The 19846-nt window shown below is 38.5% G+C and overlaps 1 protein-coding gene and 1 long non-coding RNA gene across 2 annotated transcripts in view; both read left to right on the forward strand.

The window, feature by feature from the left end:
• The first annotated feature begins 1811 nt into the window (after positions 1–1811).
• Positions 1812–12091, forward strand: LOC115949530. The gene is made up of 5 exons (XR_004082977.1): positions 1812–1975; positions 3950–4036; positions 6724–6856; positions 11296–11447; positions 12074–12091. It is a non-coding gene; the product is annotated as an uncharacterized LOC115949530 (long non-coding RNA).
• A 46-nt stretch (positions 12092–12137) lies between these two features.
• Positions 12138–19846, forward strand: part of LOC102043616 (lipoxygenase homology domain-containing protein 1) — a 122295-nt gene continuing 114586 nt past the window's right edge. The window contains exons 1-4 of the mRNA XM_031066617.1: positions 12138–12152; positions 14769–14898; positions 16904–17007; positions 18984–19157. Coding sequence (XP_030922477.1) covers positions 12138–12152; positions 14769–14898; positions 16904–17007; positions 18984–19157 — 423 coding nt within the window. The remainder of the gene's footprint in view (positions 12153–14768; positions 14899–16903; positions 17008–18983; positions 19158–19846) is intronic.

Below are 19846 nucleotides of genomic sequence, written 5' to 3' on the forward strand. Positions count from 1 at the left end.
GGATAGAAAAGTATTCAGCAAGCATTCTGGGATTTATAGAGAGTATGCATACATCTGGAAGGAATTCAGTTTTTATCTTGCCATAATTTAAGAAGAAACAGCCAACATAACATATAGATCACAGTCCCAGGAACTCTTAATTTACCTGGTTTAGCTGCTTGCTAGAGGGAAACTACACAATTAGGTAAGTAATTCCATGTAATTCCATGTAATTACTAAATCTCATTTTAAATCTTTTTCTCTGTAGTCATTACAGCTTCCACTAGAGAAGCGTTCTAGAGCTTGAGTCCTGCTTCTGATGTCTGTCTTGAATGTTTTCTAGTTTCTATCCTCAGCCTACTCATCGTTAGTGTATATACACGTGTCCCAAAGCCGACACTATAATTTACTTAGAGAAGTCTTTTTCATCCTTGGTATCCATCAACAAAATCAGACATTTTCTCAAGTTTTTCTTCTATATAAATATTTTTTCTATTTCCTCTAATCTTCTGAAATTCATAAGGCATATTTCTCTTAATTATAAGGATGTCAGAGGAAAAGAAGACCATTTAATTGTTCAATGTAACACTATTAAACAAGTACCTTGACTTTTATAGCAGTAATGATATAAAATGTCATTAATCTAATTTCAATGTTGATCCACTGTAAGAGTTGTGGGGAATAGTTAATACAATTTTCTCACCTTGTGTCACAGATTAGCCCCAGTCAGAACTAAGCCCCACTCAGCTGCTTGCTTACTTCCCCACCAGCAGGATTGGAGACAGTAAAAGAGAGAAGACTCATGGGTTGAGATAAAGATTAATAGGTAAAGAAAAAGGTGCACACACAAGCAAAGATAAACAAGGAATTAAATAATCAGCTAATTTCAGCTGAGTGAATAGTTTGGGTTGCAAGGGTCCTTAAGACCCATCTAGTTCCAACCCTCTTGCAGTGGTCGGGGACACCTTCCACTTAGACTCCATCCAACCTGGTCTTGAGCACTTCCAGAGATGAGGCATCCACAGCTTCTCTGGTCAACAGACTCCAGTGTCCCACCACCCTCACAGTGAAGAATTTTTCCCAAATATCTAACCTAAAACTGTTCTCTTTCAGTTTGAAGCCATTGCCTCTCTTCCTGTTACTACATGCTCTTGTAAATAGTCCCTCTCCATCTTTCCTGTAGGTTCCCTTCAGTTACTGGAAGGTCACTCTGAAGCTTTCTCTTTTCCAGGCTGAAAAAACCTGATTCTCCCAGACTTTCCTCCTAGCAGAGGTTCTTCATGCCTCTTACCAGCTTGCTGGCCCCCTCTGGATTTTCTCCAACAGATCAAAGTCCTTCCTGTGCTGGTAAAGCCTCAGTGTGTTCCAAACAAGTTGCTACATCTGTGCAGCTGATCACACCTTTGCAGAGATACAGATCCTTTCTTAAACAGTCCTTTTCCAGCAGAGCTAATTTGCTTTCAGGGTCCCTAATGTTTAAAGTGATGAGTGTCAAGGCTGTCATTACACAGCACTGCATTGAGTAGAGCTGATATTTCCAAAGTAAGGAGAATCCCATATTTAATACAATATTTCAAGACTGTATTTGAAAGGTGATCTACATTCATTCAAATTTGGTCATATAGGACATTTGGAATAAAAGATATGAACGCAACCTGACATTTCTTGTCATGCCAAACATAGCAACCTCAATATTTGCCTGCTGTAATTTTGTGAAATACATATTTCTGTATTCATTGACATGTTATTACTTAGGATTTTGATTATTGAAATACATTTTATTAAGAATATTGAGTTTAAGTAATTCAGTGAGTCTTTTTATCTTTTGATAGCTAGGAAATGGAATGTGTCAGTCCTCACCAGTGATGTGCCATCTGCAGGAACAAGCTCAAAGGTTTATATTGCATTGTATGGGGATCGTGGCAGTTCAGGTCCTATTTTTCTTGATGGAGAGAAGGGAAAATTATTTCAGAGAGGCAATGAAGACATCTTCACAGTAAGTAATATATATTCGTTGTGTTACCCTCTTGCTTTCTGCCAGATCACATGACATTTCAAACTCTATGTGATAAAATGGCAGCTTTTTGTATGTTGCACATATCTAGAAATGAGAATCAAGACTTAAATGTAGAGCTAAATTTAGCATCCTTTCTCAATCACTTACCCAAAGCTTATTTGATTCAACATGTTTATTGTCTGTTGAAGAACTACTGTTTTATTTGCATTGTGCCCAAGAAAATACCTAGAAACATATAACAACAGATAATTCTTTAGTTTGCAAATTTGAAACAGGGCTACAATATTAAAAATTAAACGAGGAAGTGAAGAATTAAGATATGGAGTAAAATTTTAACCGTGTTAAAGACCTGCTGCTTTATTGAAATAGTGGCAAATTTTATACCTGTAATAAATCTATCTGAAACTGCCTCTGCTTCCAGTTACACAAACAAATTATTCCTCAATTAGTCTTATATGGTGGTGATTTAGGTGAGCCAGACTAGGTCCTTTATCACAATCTGCATAGCTTGTGTGTTTATATAGGATTGTCAGGGGTTATCTACAGGTGTCTGTTACAGGGCCATATGACAAACAGGTGCTTCCATCATTAGTATCCAGTGTAGCAACTCCCCTTCTGAGAAAAGGTGTTTGATGCCAGCACTGATGAAGAGCTCACCTTTGCCACAGTTGACCCATAGATGTCTGGGATGCAGGAAGTGCAGTTCTTATCCCTTTACTCAGGAGAATCCAGCACCCCTGATACAGAATGTCATCCTCCATCTGTGACATCAAAACCAGCCAGATTGAAAGGAGTGGATAAAACAAGTAAGCAGGTCCTGACAGATTAAAAGATCCTCTTCACAATACATGTTGTTGGCTGTTTCCTGTTGCCATTACTGAAATTAATGTCACCATTTAAAAGTCATAATGACTTTTAAATGCAAAATGTGGAGGACAGTCCCATTGTTTGAGATCTAGGATTCCTCTGTTAGGCAAGTACTCACAGCACTGAATGCAATCAAGGAGAACCTACTCTGGAATGTATAGGAAGAGAAGAGTCTCTGAGTGCACTCTATTCGCACATAACTGTGATCTATCCTTGCTGCTCTGCCTCTTTATCATTTATAACACTGAGTTCAGGGAAATTCATGATACAGGTAACTCATTTCACACCCTCCTACACAATGTCAATGAAAACACGAAAATTAATTCTATGGAAAACAACAGGAAAGAAAATCAAGCCTACATTATAACAAAACAAATTATACAGTGAGGAAGGAAGACTGATGGTGTACTTCCAGTTCCTTGAAGATAAGCTTTCTATTTCTACACTTAAGTTCATAGTAAGGTTGTTTGAATAACCTTCACACAAAGTTATTCCCTCAGTGCCCTGTTATCTGTACTGGACATATTCATCCAGCCTGCCCAAAAGCTAATCTTTCAAATACAGCTTTTTAACTTGATTTAATTGATTTTTTTTGTAAAAAGAAGCATCAAAGCTGAACACAATTGTTTTCAAAAAATTGTAAGGCATACAATCCTGGAGGGGTAGGGAGAAACTCAGAGGTATATGCGAGCAGAAATAATTTTGGAGCAGGTCACTAGTATAGATGCTAAACTGAGACAGGTTTTATGGTCAAGACACTTTTGCTTTTTAGTCATACATATGGTCTCTATTCATCTCCCACTGAGGCAAATATTCAGCCAAGAATTACCACAGCAACTTCCTGAAGATATTTAAATGGAATTGGCAGGCCAATGGGATTTTTGAGGGCTGTCTTTTAGAAAACCAAAATGTCTAAGGATTATCTGAAGTAAAATCTGTTGGAAAGTCTTGCTTAAATGTAAGAATATTTAATTCCTTGAATCAAAAGTCTCACCTTACTTTTTTGTGAATTGAATTGAATTTCTGTTGCATACCTTTTCTTTTTAACAAATGTTCTGTGTTTCCTTAGTTGTGTTTCTTTTACAGGTCAATACTAGGAACATAGGACATCTCTACAAAATACGTATAGGACACACAAATGCAGGAAACTCCCCTGCCTGGCACTGCAAAGAGGTAAAAGCAGTGAGAAAGAATTTTATCTGTCCAAAAGCAGATATGACAGTGGATTCAAAATATGAGTAAGAAAAAAAATCCCTGGGATTATATTAGCCTCATCAAATGCTTTCACCTTCATTTAAGGGATTACTTATGAAGTAATGGTTTTGTGTGGAATTAGAGCAGCTTATGATGTCTGGGTTTGCTATTTGCAATTTAATGCATTATGTTTCTTTAAAAATGTGTGGCTGGGCAGCAAGGAAGACTGCTTAACTTAGATGCTATAGTCTGGGTCTTCTACAAGTCTTTGTATGCTACAAAGTGCCTGGAGTTTGTTTAAACCCACAAAGCCACTGAACCCAGCCTAGCCAAGTCCTCCCCAAATCTGTGGCTGATGCCTATGGGTCCCTGTGCACAGCACCACAGCTACATTGCAAATGTTTCTAGTTCTGTGTCTCTGACAAGAAAAAGACAAGAAGAGGTCCTTTTCCCGCCTTATGTAAAAAATATCTTGATGCAGGTTAAGCAAATATAATAAAGCAAAGAGAATTAGCTAGTTGCATTTCAAGGTTTGATTGGGAAGCATAATATAGAGGTTTCTGGACTGGAAACTAAAGGATCTGACTTTTATCCTAATATCTGATGTGATACTATGTGTGCCAATTATATCCTATGCATGCTTGAAACCTTTCCGTCTTTGTGCCAGAGCTTCTTATCTTTCAGTTAAGAGACTGCAGTTTATGAAGAGCTTTAAAAGCTGCTGGTAAACTCAGTGTTTAAATTATATTTCATGATATATCTAGATCTATCAAATGCAAAGTGCCCACTGAAGTCAAATATTCATTGATCAGTGCTCAAAATCTGTGGCTATTTGATGCTTATCTTTACCCTGGCTTATGACTCAGAAGAAAGAGATCTGGGAAGCGTTAACTGAAGTTTATGCAAGATCCTGTGAGTTCACACCTCTAGCCAGTTCATGTCTACACTGAAATATTATGTGTCTAAGACTAAACTATCTATTCATGTCTACACTGAAATATTATCTAAGACTAAACTATCTAAGACTAAACTATTATCACTCTAAGAGATTTCCTAATAGAATTATAGGGATTATATATCTTTCAATGCAAGTGATGACTGTCTGATTATAAAACCTAGCTATTAGTTTTCCAGCTGTACTGAGTTTTGGAGACAGACATTTAAAAATGAGAGACTGAGGAAGTCTGACAAAAAATAAAAGGAAAGAGAAAAAATGAAAAGTTATTATTAACCTTCTTTCCACCTAGGATATATTAATTGAAATCAACAGTAAAATTTAAAAAAACCCAAGACTTCTGTGTGTTCCATTAGTTATTTATTTATAAATTTCAATTGTCTCTTTATTGAATCTCAGTCAATCAGATACAGTTTTTAGGGAGTGGTTCATCAGCCAGGGCCAGGTCATTCCCTCTTTGCAACTTTGGGCAGAAAGTCAAAGAAAAGGAGAAAGAAAAGGAAATACATTCAAACCCTGCAGATAGTGGTTTTTATGGTTCAGAGACAAAGGAATATAGTCATTGATTTCTAGACTTCACACAAGAGGAACCACCTACAGACACTTAGCATTGCTCTTTCTTGGGAAACCTACATTTTTTCAGGAAGAACTAAAATGAAAACAGCATTTTATACAACTACAGAGCTTTTCTGGTAGTTAGGCACATTAGTTTTCCATCAGTGTCCCATGGTTTCTGTGTTTGTATCTGTAGTGAGATGATATCAGACTAGGAAATGTCCATGGAGGTGCTGCTTTGCTAATCCAAATTTCCCTTTCAGGCTTCATCAGCAGACGTCGACAGGCTAAGGTGTGCCAGGTTTTTCAGACAAGATGAATCTTTGTCTTTAAATTTTAATATTCAAGGAGTAAAGGAGATAAAAAATGTTTTCAGTAAATCTGAGTTTGTTCAATATTCAAATTAAGGAGATTAGATTCTGCAAAGCACAGAGTGAAACTACAAGTAGAAGTGTCTTCCCTTCTCTCTGCCGACCCAAAATCTAGTGTAGATATGGGTATAAATTAGCATAATCAGGGACTGTTAGAATATACAGCAGCCTCTGAAGTGCTTACTAAGGAATACTTTGAAGTACAAAATAACCTCTTTTCCTCCTTTAGCTGGTTTGCCCATGGTCCTTTTGCTGCCACATGCTTGAAGCTGGGCATGGAAGAAAATAATGTAGGACATTGTGTAGGCCTCAGTTGGTGTTGGGGCACTTTCATGGTTTATTTAAGTCACAAAGAGTGTTGAAGAATCAAAACCTGTCCCTTTAATTCCTGTTCTGATAAAAGCATACGGAATAGAGATGCAAGCATTGACAAACTTCCTGGTGAGAAGTCCTGTCTGTGGTAAGCCATGCCACCTAGTGCCAGCCCCCATGGATGTACCAGCTGGAACAGCAGCTGCAGCTGTTGTGGGAGTGCTCCTGAGCTGACAAAAACCTCTTTCTCAGTTGCACTTGAGTTACTCTGCCCTGAACTTTCAAATATGACTGAGCCAAAAGTCAGATTTGGGCAGCTGGATCCAGGGAGCAGAAATGCTCCAAACCCATGGTTTTGTGGCTATCCACAAAGCTCTACCTGCACAGATTTCAACAGCATCCCACACGTTTCATGTTCTCTTCCATCTGCTCTGAGATCAGCAAGTTAAATTGGAATTCTTGGTGCTATTTAGGTGCAGTTGCTGAACCTTTTCTCAGGGGAGCAGTTCTTTTTCCCTGCACATCGATGGCTGGCCAAGGACCAGGCTGATGGGGAAATATCTGTGGAGCTTCCTGTTTTTCAGCAGGGTCAGCCTATTCTTCCAGGTAAGCACAATACCACATCAGCAAAGTCAGAGCCCAGACTGATGTCGATAGAGGTGAGTTCATTATTTTTCATCAGGCCCTCTATTACTTTTTGGCTGCCACAACACTTTTTCTGCTTTGGTTTACTGTTGTTGTTGTGCACAGTCAGGTGAAAAAAAGCACTGGAAAAGAAATGAGAGAATCTTTAATGCTTTGAATTTCACATATTCTTTAAGTGGATTCCTTGTTTGGTAAGATTTTCCGTGCTTATGTTTGGTTTAGAATAAAGGCAATAGTAAAGACTTGTCAGACATGTAACCACCATGAAGCCAGCATATGAGCCAGATCACAAACTCTGTTTTCAATAACTGAGGATTACAGCTCCAGTGTTACCATTGCAGCTGCTGTTTCAGTCTCTTTCTGGTAAGTGGCTCAGACTTCCAGAATACTTTTAATTTTTGGACGTGGAATAAAACTTTCAGAATAAATATTTCAGGAGGCTATAAGTGTTAAAATCTCCATTATTCACAGAGAGATTGTATTGTAATTCTAAACGTGAATTATTCCAAAGGATATGAAATTGGGTGTTGCTGTTGTTGCACTGTTTTAGTGTCCTGCTCTACCACACCAGTCCCTGATGTTGCTAATGATCCCTCTGCTTGATAAGTGGAAAAGGGATGGAAAGTCTGTGTTTGTTCCTCCCTTCTCTCCAATTGGAATTGTCCTTTTCTGGAAAATTTCTAAGAAAATTACAAGGGCATAGCAAGAGCAGTGTGTCCTGGGAGAGATATGGGCGAGGGAGCAAGAATGCTGCAGCAGATTCCCATCCTAGTAGGGTGTGATGCTAGAGGGAGAAAGCCATAACACCACTGGTATTACTTGTGCTAGGACTCCACTAGAGCAAGATCCACCTGGGACATGTCCTCTTCTCTTCCCCACAGAAATTGTATCAGCTGCAGAAGACAAAATTAATGGGATGAGAGAAACTTCCATTCTAAATTCTCTAAAAACTATGAAATCCCTTTTCCAGAATGTTTAACAATTTGTCAGTGCTTTAGGGTATGTCTATGGTCCCTTGTGTTGATCTTGCAAAGTTGAAATCGTAACAGGTATTTCACTGGTAACAGATATTGTGGGTGCAGGCTAGAGGAAGAGGATATATACAGATAAAATCGAGGGGCAGAAATCTAGAAAATGGATGTGGGAAAACATACCTAGGGACAGTTACTCTTGTAATAAAGAGATGGGTTGCCTGGAGTTATATTTATGCTTCTCTGTGATGACTGAGCTCTAACATTAAGAACCTTCTTAAGAAGATCAGAAAAAAACAGGTTTGTGCCTCAAAAGTATGTTTTAAGAGAAAAAGAATAACTGGGGGGGATTTCCCCCAGTACTTAGCAGATGTCAATGGCTCATAAGATGCTCTAGAGAGACAGAGAGGCCCATCCACATTAACCACAATGATTTTTGGTCCTGGATGGTCATGATCTTCATGACAAGAGAAGCCTTAGAGGCACTCAGCCTGCTTCCTCACAGGTTTGGTCTCTTTGGTCAGGAGACAAATACTGTTTTTATAGGGGGACATACAAACACACTGTTATAAAAGTCAAGTGCCTCCTCACCCCTTTGAATAAATGCTAATTAATGATAATTGACATATTGTATTGAATATGCTCTATTATCCTATTTCCAGTATATTTTCTTCCCCAAATGTCCTCTTGTTTAAATATCCTGAGATGCAGACCTCAACAATCTCAGCTGGTTAGCACATGGTGCTAATAATGCCAAGGTTGTGGATTCAATCCCTATATGGGCTGTTCACTTAAGAATTGTAGTCAATGATCCCTGTGGGTCCCTTCCAACACAGAATATTCTGTGATTCTCTGAACATCCTAATTTTTGGGCTCTTTCTGAGTAGCAGCTTTCCTTGTTTCTGAAGTGAAGATGCAATGAAAGATTTTTATTATTGAGTAATCTTCATGCATGAAAAGCACAAAGGCACACTTATAACCAACCTCTCAATCTGCATTTTGTAGGTAACAATTTCTCTCTCACACAAGGGAGGAAGAAAAGAGCTTCTGTGCATTTCTACCAGCTTCAGTGTAAAAGGGGTCATGCAGAAAGCTTTGGAGAAGGCAGTTTCATCTCTGATTTAGTAATTGAAAGACAGCCTCTGCGTCTTTTTGCCAGTGTTATATTTCTGCATGAGACAGTGTAAAGGGAACACAGCTTTTAACTTCAGAGAAGATAGTTTGATAACAGAACAGTGAAGGGGTCTGGATTCAATGTGAAAGAGAGATGATGAGAGGCACTTTAAAACCAATTTCTGAATAAAAAGAGGCTGAAGCACTCTCTGATTTAACATTCTTTTTTATTCAAAGGAAAAACATGGGAATTAAACTGTTAAGAAGTGTTACATAGAGACTTTGTTGCTATAATGCTGGAGGACTGAGCAGCTTTCATTTGACGTTTTATCCTTTACCATTCTACTTTTTGTCCCTGTCTGCTCATGGTTTATGACACAATCATTAATTATATCCTGAGAATAAATCAGGGATGCACAGGGATACACAGTGTTGGTAGCTGGTGGACCTTTGCTTTTCTTCTTACAGGAATTGGAAAGCAAGTATTTACTGAAGGAGGAAATTGTTGCAGTAGAGCATTATTGTGGTCCTATGCATGGAATTGTTGGTCTAGAGAAATTAATTCTCTCCCTCTGCTGTGGTCTGCTCATGGGGCATGTGTTCATGTGGGTGCTGCAAAGAAAAAATTGGGCAAGTAAATAGATCAGGTTGTGACATGTGAAATTATATGGGTAAAGTGCAGTATGAATTAACAGCTGCTAAAAGAAAACTATTTTGAGTATTGAGACAGGCATACACTGGGAAAGATAGTGCCTAATTATGGTGCTAAGTCAAGAGTGTCAAAAGCTTATGTGTGTTAAATGTGGCTGGCCTATGCCACATATTTCAGAGGCTCTGATCTCAAAATGAGTTAGCTTTCATGCCAGAAGGAAATTACCACTAGTGTTCTGCGTGGGCACATTAAAACCTGTGCAGGCTGTTTAGTGTTTTTGCTAAATGATTATTACCATTATCCAAATTGAGTTCTTAAAAGATAGCTTGTTTAGTAACAAGCACAAAAAACCTGTGTAAATCAATGAGAGATAATGAAAATAATCAGGATGAATGGAAAAATTGCAACACTGACCAGCCACCTAGCATAATTGCAGATATGGACTGATGGTGAATAAATCTTCAGTGCTTATTAAAGAAAGGTGTTTGGCCATCAGAAGAGTGAGATCTGGAAGCAACCTCCTTCAGAGAATTGCAGCCAAGCTTCATAACATGTTTCAAATAGAAACTGACAATTGAATGATGATAATGTTGATGCTGTTTTGGACCCAGTGGTTCAGAAACTCTTTTCTGCTTGCAAGACAAGTGGTCACCTACCCTTGGTAGAAGAGCTTGTGTGCCAGAAAATGAGGTTTTCTCTTCCCCTTTCATTCTCATCTGGTCTAACAAAATTTTGTTAGTGTATATTGGCATAAATTTTACCTTTCCCATGTTAATACTGAAGATTATGACTGCATGTTTTATCTTACTGCTGGATTTTATGGAGTTCCTATGTCTGCATTTTAAAGACCACTGTTTTATATCAGTAGATATTTTTATGTAATGTAGTCTTTAGTTTCATCATATTTTAACTCAAATTTAGCTTCACTTGCAATATCCATTATTACTAAAGAAATGATTTATTGAATCATTTAGTCTTAGTTATTCCATCCTAAATTTATATCCTTAAAGGAATTTCCATATGGAATATAGAGAGTTTAATTGTCCCCAGAAACATTCAAAGTCAGTTTGGACATGGATCTGAGTGACCTGATGTAACTGAGGATGTCCATGATTGTGGCAAGGGCTAGATGGTCTTTAAGGTGTCTTCCAAACCAAACAATTCTATGATTCTATCCTGTAGCAGTAATTGCTAAAATAACAAAACAATGCAGTGTTCTGAGTTTTGAGGTCCTAGAAAATTAAAATTATGGTGCTGGATTTTAGCCTATTTGGTTAACCAGTGCATTCAAAATGTTAATGGCTCCTATTGCTTTTTATAGTTTTGATTAAACCACTTATGGTGACTCTAATCTTGGATTTACATTATTTACTTTTCAGTTTATGATGATTTCAAATGATGCTGCAGGACCAAGATATGCTACTGGGCACTAAAATTAACTTCTGTTTGCATTCTTCACAAGCGACAGTCTGGGACACAACAATAAACGTAACAACCATAAAGAACATAAAAGCAACTATGTATTTTATTTTATTGAATAGGATTTTTAAAGTTTTATAGCCTGTCCTTTACACAGATGTCTTTGGACTCTACAGCCAGCTAGATGTTATTGTAACTATACAATAGTGTTTGTGATACGAAAAGTTGTCATCTTTTATTGTCAGTGACTGTCTACAAAGTGCATGTGACAACAGGAGACCTGTGGAACGCTGGAACTGAGGCTGATGTCTATATTTCTGTCTATGGAGAAAGAGGTGATACAGGATCAAGACAGCTGCTCAGGTCACACAAATCCAGGAAATTTTTAAAAGGACAAGTAAGTGAAAGGGCATTTTTTGATATGTTTGTCTGGCTTTTCTCTCTCGGGTGGGTGGTGATTTCGAGAAAGATACAGTTAGAAAAGAGATATTTACTACATTCCAATGACTCCCCAAAATTCTCTAATTAAGTTCCAAATGCTTTCTAAAGTTATACCAGTGCTTTTGGAAGTGAGAATTTTCATTTAAAAATAGGTAAGCAGTGTACCTTTGGTTTTCATTCTTCTAAAAATTTTATTTAATAAGCAAAGAGGAAATGAAATTTCATTTTATATCTGCATTTCTAATGTTGAAATCTGCTGTAATTTGTAATTGTTTAGCCATCAACACTTTTAACAGGTTTCTCTTTCCTGACTCTGATCCCATTAATTTGAATGGTGCTACTCCCATTAGCGAAGTGATCAGGCTTACTTCTACTTCTTTTTCAGGAAACCTGACCTTCCCATTTTGCTCTCACTTTATCATCAACAAATATTTCAAATTATGATCTTGACAAAAATTATATTGACAAAGTTATAAGGGTTATATAAGACAAAGTTACAAGGGTTCTTGGGTGTTCAGAATTGTGTGGCTGAAGAATGCTCTGCTTTTTACATTTTTCTGAAATTTTGTTTGTTGATTACAGACTGACATCTTTGCTGTTGAAGCTGTGCACCTTGGATGTTTGTACAAGATTGTTATAGGACACAATGGGCTTGGATCAGGTGAGAAATCTCACCTGCAGTCTACTCTCAACCATTATGTTAAGGACAGCATCTGATATAATTTCTTACTAATCCCTGTTAAAAACTGTGAGGAGGGGGAATGTTTTCATGTTAAACATTGCTTGTGTCTTGTATTAAAGTTAAAATGAGCTATTATAATTTTAGATGGATTAGCATTATCAGTTGCACTGTAAAGATGCAATTGAAGATTTTTGTAACCCAGTCTTGTCATTAGACTTCCAGTTAATGGTGAAACTTAAAATGCTTGCAGTCAAAAGTCCTATTTTTCAAACTCTTGAACTTAAATACTGTAAACACAGCAACTTATTTTGAGCCATCATAAGCTGCTATATAATTTTGTTGTTATTTTGATTGGCAAAACTAATAAGACTCATATGATGGCAATGTTAAAGGAGGGAGGGATGAAGGCAGGGAGAGACTCAGCAGCTTGCAGGCCCATAAGGAAGCTCCAGAGTACCTGGAGCAGGTACCGCCCTCTCTCCAGCTGTGAGGGTAGCTGTCACTCTTTCAACCTGCCAGTGAAGCTGCAGATTTTGCAGTTCCAGTAGAAGAGAGAAAACTATAGGAAGCCTGACATAATTAAACAAATAAATTTTTCTCTCATGAACAATGTTTTGTTTTTCACTTTATTTCTTCTAAGGAAATGGATGGTTTCTGGACAAAGTTGTAATCAAGGATCCTATAACAGATTTGGATTATACTTTTCTTTGTCACAGGTTGGTTATACTTGATTTGGGTTAGATGTTTAATAAATTTGTAGCTACCCTTAGTTTTTCTCCTGAAATATCCTGTAAGGGGAAATATGTGTTTCCTAAGAAGTGAGTTGAGATTGTCTGATTCATTTTACAGCTCTAAGAGATGTATCTGGTCAAACATTTGGTCTTTAAACTAAGGAAAAAGCAATAAAAAGTTCTGTGTGGGAACTTTCCATTCTTACACCTTTTGAACTATTTAAGATAGGCTTTTGTTACAGATTTTCCGTATCCAACACCTTGTATCTGACACCAGCAGATTCATCTGTTCTTACTGTCAGGCAATGCAAGACTTTTCAGAAGAGTGGCTTTCTGGCTCTCAAGCAAATTGTTCCTGATTTACTGAAGTTAATATGGAGATTAGCTTGGGGTTCAGTGAGCTCAGGATCAGCCTTTAAGATCCTGTGAAATGGCAATCACAAATGCAGCTGCCTGACCACATCCCCTTTACTCATTTGCTTTGCAGCCTGTCACTGAGCTGCAACGTAATTTGAAGCAATCCTAACTTCCCTGCCTTTTCCCCTGCAGATGCTGCTGCTCTGATTCTTCTGTTCTATAACTCATTTACAGTTTTATCTATGCCTGATTAATCCTCAACACCTTGCGGAAAAATCTTAATCGATAAATATCAGTGCAAATATTAGGAACAGTAAAGTCCAGTCACGTAAGAGTCTAGCTGCAGCTTGCCAGTGGCACCCCAATTCTATTTCCTCCTCTCACTTCTCTGAGTGAATAAATAACTGCCTGAGACAGCCCAGAGTGAGCGATGTGCACACTGAAACTGATTTATGTGTGAGTAAGGGCTTTCTGCCTATCAGATACAGCACCTCATCCTTGCCTGACCTAATTTTGAGTCTGTATTCTAGAGGAGATGAACTGCAATGAAGAGATCTATAATGCTGGCTTCATACATAATTTAGGGAGAGTTCAAATCCATTTCAGGCAGAAAAATGCAGGGTATGTGCTAGTTATTGTTAGAGCTTGATGCCGTGCTTGCTATCTTGCTCTGAGTGTGGGCATGCTTTTGACTCAAATGGAGTTAGACTTAACTTACATAAGTAGATGTGTACAAAGGCATTGTGAAAGTACAGTTCAGACATGGTGAAAGTGTTGCCACTGTTGGGTTTGCCTCCTCCTATAGGGATTTTCAGGGCATGGAACAATTTGCATCTTGCTGTCGCCTTCTTGCAGACGGGAAGAACAAACGTTGTGATCACTGCACAATTCATGATTGATCTGGGATGAATATGAGTTCTCTGACATATAACAATTGGGTTAGGCCCTTTTACCTCAGTCCAGGAAAGCATTTATTTATATTTCACCAAGAACAAGAAAGAAAAATAATTTTTTGCCAATGTTAATCTCTTTTTACTAAAGCTGGATTTTTGTATTGCTGTTTGTCAGCCTTAAGACTATAATGCATAGGACAGCAAGTATTGTATAAAAGTATCATGCATACTTTGGAAGTTGCCAATCAAGGTTATTACTGAAAGGTTCTGGTTCTTAGGTGGCTGGACCAGGGACAGGATGATGGCAAGATTTCTCGAGAATTGCCTGTGACAAATGCCAGCATGCTTCCAGGAAGTAAGTGAAAATTGGTGGGGAAGAAAACTGTCTCAAAGGGAATGAAGAATTTCTGTAAATTAATTAAACTGTTTTTAACCACACAGGACAAGAGCTGGAACTCAAGAGAGAAAAAACTGTAAGAGTATACATTTTCATTTTAATTTAAACCACTGAAATTCTGCTTTGATTGCGATCAGGTCAGTTAATTGCTTTGTATGACAAATTCCTGTGTATCATCTTCTCATAAGCCTTTTCTGTTTGTTTTTTACAAAACTAGTGGGCTGCAGAAAAGTGGAAATTTCGGAAAGGTATTACACTTCAATTTTACAACCGGGTCACTCATGGCTTCATTTGCCTCTACCCAGATAGCAGAGTTGATGCTCTTGGTGACAAGAAAAACAAATATGGTAAAGTATTTTCCATGTGGATGTGTGCATAAGAGATACAAAGAAAGATTTTAATACTGAGATTTGTAAAATGGATAAGAGTATATAATCATACTAAACATTTTCCTTACTTAAAATATGCATGTGTTAATGAATATAAGGACTCAGAAAATGTATGCTTAGTTTACACACACACACACACACACACACACACACACACACACACACACACACATTCTCATACAGTGTCTTGTCGCTGGCTTTCCTTTGTGGTGCTCCCACAGAACTCACATGGCAAGGACAGCTAGAGTCTTTTGAAACGGGGGGACAGAGGGCTTTGCAGAGGGACTTGGAACGGTTGGATGGATGGGCAGAATCTAATGGGATGAAGTTCAATAAGTCCAAGTGCCGAGTCCTGCACTTTGGCCACAATAACCCTCTGCAACATTATAGGCTGGGGACAGTGTGGCTGGACAGTGCTCAGGTGGAAAGGGACCTGGGGGTGCTGGTTGACAGCCAACTGAACGTGAGCCAGCAGTGTGCCCAGGTGGCCAAGAAGGCCAAGGGAATCCTGGCCAGCATCAGGAATGGTGTGGCCAGCAGGAGCAGGGAGGTCATTCTTCCCCTGTACTCGGCACTGGTGAGGCCACACCTTGAGTGCTGTGTCCAGCTCTGGGCACTCAGTTTGGGAAGGACGTTGAGCTCTCTCTTCAACTTCCTGAAGGGTGGCTGTGGTGAGCTGGCGTTGGTCTCTTTCTCCGGGCAACAACAGACCGAACAAGAGGACGCAGTCTCAAGCTGCGCCAAGGGAGATACAGGCTAGAATTAAGGAGGAAGTTTTTCACAGAAAGAGTGGTCAAATACTGAAATCATCTACCCAGGGAGGTGGTGGAGTCACCATCCCTTGATGTGTTTAAAAAAAGACTGGATCTGGCACTTGGTGCCATGATCTAGTTGAGGTGTTAGAACATGGGTTGGACTTGATGATCTTAAAGGTCTCTTCCAACCTAGAAATTCTGTGATTCTGTGTGAAACTAGATCCATTTAAGATAACAAGTTCAAATTTAGGTAGAGTTCATTAATAAGGAGTATATATATATGTGTGTGTGTGTGTGTGTGTATGCATAAATTCATTTTATTCCATTTTTGTAATTGATTTTAATGGCAGTCTATCAGTTCCACGCTTTATCAACTTTCCTCCTCCTGCATTAGTAACACTTAACTCTAATACATATAATATTAGGTACATGTATTTTATTCCCTTGGAATTGATGGAACTGTTCAGTCTTTCTGACATCTCAACAGGGACTTTACACAGGGACCTTACACAGACCTTTTTTTGAAGTGATAGAATCTTTCTGGTCACGCCAAAGAGTGCATCAGGATACCACTGATTCCTCCAGAGACAGCTGCATCTTACAAAACTGCAACATAATGGATTGGTAGAACAGTTGCTTAAAAAAAATCACTGTTGTCCCTGGGAACAATAAAAAATGGCAAGAATTTACCTTTCACCAGTATTTTGTAGCTATAGGAGTTAATTGTTTGGAAAATTGGCCAGATTTAAAATTTGAGAAGCCATGAGTTATGCTGCAGGATTTGCTTTACAAAGTCTAATATGACTATAGAGAAAATGAAGTCTCTTTTCTTACTTAAGAGCTTTATGTTCCCTACATCATCTGTTATTTATCATCTAAATTCAGTGCTAGAGCCCAGGTCATTATGCTGGAGTTCTCAGCTCCTTTTTATGGATTTTTTTTAAACATATGCACTGATAAAAAGAAATTTGTTCCTTATCATTACCTTTCAGGGCTTTTCTCCTCAAGGCAGCAAAAGAGACAGTAGTCCCTAGATGCCCTTTCCTGAATGAATGAGAGAATTTACCGATGAGAGAGGTCAAACTGTTGAGTTAAACACTTAATTAATTCTTTTTCCTTGAAAATGATAAACCATCTAGAGTAATTAAATGCAAGTATGAATTGTTAGACTTTCATATTTCTGGCTTTTTTTTTTATTTAACTCTTAGGTCTTTTTGATGTAAATGTCAAAAGGAGAAATATATGTATATTCAGCAGTCATCAAATGCCATCTCTTGCTCTTGCTCTTGTCAGTGGCCATGTAACTGGAAAGGTAGGAAATGCTTTTACTGATTCCTGCTTCATAAAGACATGTCATTGTCTGATAAAAAAAAAAAAGTTTTTAAAATCAGTCAAATAATTGCACTTCCAATCAGATAACGAGTGAAGAATTACAGAACTGAACCCAGGAAATTGCTGATAAATAGGTGAATTTAGAGATAGGGCTTTGTTTTCTCACACTTTACTTTTTATTCTTTGGTTCATTTCTTCTCTTTAATTCAGAAATACCAGGCCATTCCAAGATGTCATTTATATTTGTTTGCCACATGATGACAAGCTGCCTGGAATGCCTTAATATCACCTCTTTTTTGATAAGGAAAAATTCTCTGGCTTGATTTTAAATGAATGCCCCTTTTTCCTTTGTGTTTTTTCTTTTTTTTTCAAGTAAAATGCCAGTCACAAGACAGCTGGTATAATCCAGGGTTTGTTTTGATGCATTTTGATTTATTCCATCCCAGCTTCAAAGTCTTACTATGACCTTTCTTCCTCAGCACTTGCAGTATACAAGTAGGTAAATGGAGTTGTAGAATTCAGTTCCTTCTGATCATAGACTCAGAGAATATCCTGAAGGGAATTCAGGAAGGGACCCGCAAGGATCATGGAAATCTGACTGCTGGCCCTTCACAGGGCCAGCACCAAGAGTCACACCATGTGCCTCCGAGTGTTGTTCAAACACTTCTTGAGCTCTGTCAGGCTTGGTGCTGTGACCACTCACCTGGAGAACCTGCTCCAGTGCCCAGGCCCTCTCTTTGTGAAGAACCTTTTCCTAATATCCAACTGTTATGACCTATCCTAGGATATGGGAGTAATCCAGGTTCTTGTAAAGGGACTCCTTAGGGCTGATTAGAGTGAAATGGCACTGGATGATCAATGTGTGTAAATATATGCGCAGGGTTTGAATGAGGAGTGGAGGTGGGAACGCCCAGGTACCTCCCCTCATGCAGGGGAGCTTTCAGTCCTGTGGTGAAAGGCCTCAGAAATGAGTCTGAGGGTGTTTTGGGAGTCTTTGGTGTTTTATGACACCTATAAGACATGATACCTGTCTCTCAGGTTTCTCTCAGGAGAAACAAGCAGGCAACACAAAATTGCAATTTGCCTTATAACACATACTTAATTGTACTTTGAGGACATGCTTACTCACTTGTTTCACAACTACTTCTAAAATCCATACAATTTGTCCTTTACTTTTATAGGTATATTGAATCTGATAGACAGTTCTTTTAGCTTTTTCTTCAGAGGGTAGTGCCTTGAAAATGAAATATTTTCCTAGAAATATTGCTTCTTTGTACTCTTGAAAATTCCAAGATGATGTAAATCAGAAGTATTATCAATTATTAGAGGGATTGTTAGCCTTTTACATTGACTAAAATTCTAGTTTTATTTAAATATGAGAATGATGATGAGTTGATAAAATATTTTGATATGTATTATTATGAACTGAGAAATGGTTTGATAAAATATTAAATTATGTATTTCATACAATGGGATCATAAAGCCTGCCAAGCTGAACAGGCAATCATGGAGTAAAGCATGTTGCTTTACTCTTTCATATAAAACTTCTGATTCTCTGAGTGTTTTCTGTGAGAACAGTATTAATGAATGAGGACAAACACAAAAGCAAGAGGAGGTGGGCTGGTGGACAAGAGTTACCATGGCTCATTTCCTGCTCATGTCAGCTTTATACTTTGCCGTCTTTATAGGCTGTGACACACTCTCCAAGTGAGGCACCCAGGTATCTTTCATATTATTGCCAGATCTACGTCACCTTACAATGAACTGTTTCTATCAAATTCCACTGAGCCCACAATTTCACAATTGCACATCTGAAAAATGGAAAGATTTTTGTATTAGACTGCTAGTATTGTGGGAACTCGAACAACACAGAAACTCTGTTGTGATACTCTCTCTCTTGTTTGGATTTTGCCATATAGTTCATATAATTTATTATTCCTTCTTCGACTGTGTTAGAGCAAAGACAAGGCCTGCTGTGAGCTCCGTGTCCACCTTCAAGCAAACAGCCGTGCCATTCTTGAGTCAGCCAGCTACCCAGGTCACACTGTGGCTTTCAATCTCCAAGGCAAAGTAGCTGATGAAGCAACAGGATATGCTGGGCTTTCCAGAGAATTTGTCGTGCACGTCAAGGTAAGGTGGGCAGAAAAAAATTAGGAAGACCCTTCTAAAATTTGCTGTTATAAAGTGGATTGTTTCTGACGGGATTTCAGAGGTTGGCGAGAGAAAAGAGGGATCCTCTTCCACGAGGTGGAGCTCAACTCCAGTGTAACAGGTAGGCAGCACTTGAGAGGGTTCCCTTTGCTGCTCTCCCGGGGCGAGCGGCACTGATACCACAGCTGGAACACGCAGACAGAGTGGGCAGTAACACAGGAAAGATGAGACCCTAAACTTCCTAGCAGACCTTCAAAGAGTAGCACAGAGCTGCTGTTGAAAAGAGATAAGTTCCTTAATTTGCCGCTCTCCTTGTTCTCGGGATGTTGTGCTGTGCTGCAGAGCAAGAAAAAGCAGGGATGCTTCAAAGTAGGGAAGGCTTTCCAATGCTCTGGTTAGTGCCTGCACAGAAAGCAGCACATATTCAAAGACTGGAGGTGTACTTGAATTACTTGAGACTGACTCTTTTATCTTTTATGCAAGGACATGCATGAGTAAGTGCTTAAAACTAAATGATAGGAGCAGTCTCAGTATCAAAATTTATTAGGTGGAAAAGCTGTACTGTTCACAGAGGACTTTTTGTATCTGATCTAAAGGGTGTGTTTCTTCATGGTGCCATCATTCTGCTCAACACAAGCCTCTGCCAGGCTCTGTCCCTTAGACCTGAT

Source organism: Geospiza fortis, unplaced genomic scaffold, assembly GCF_000277835.1.
Source record: "Geospiza fortis unplaced genomic scaffold, GeoFor_1.0 scaffold53, whole genome shotgun sequence".
Classification (NCBI taxonomy): Eukaryota; Metazoa; Chordata; class Aves; order Passeriformes; family Thraupidae; genus Geospiza; species Geospiza fortis.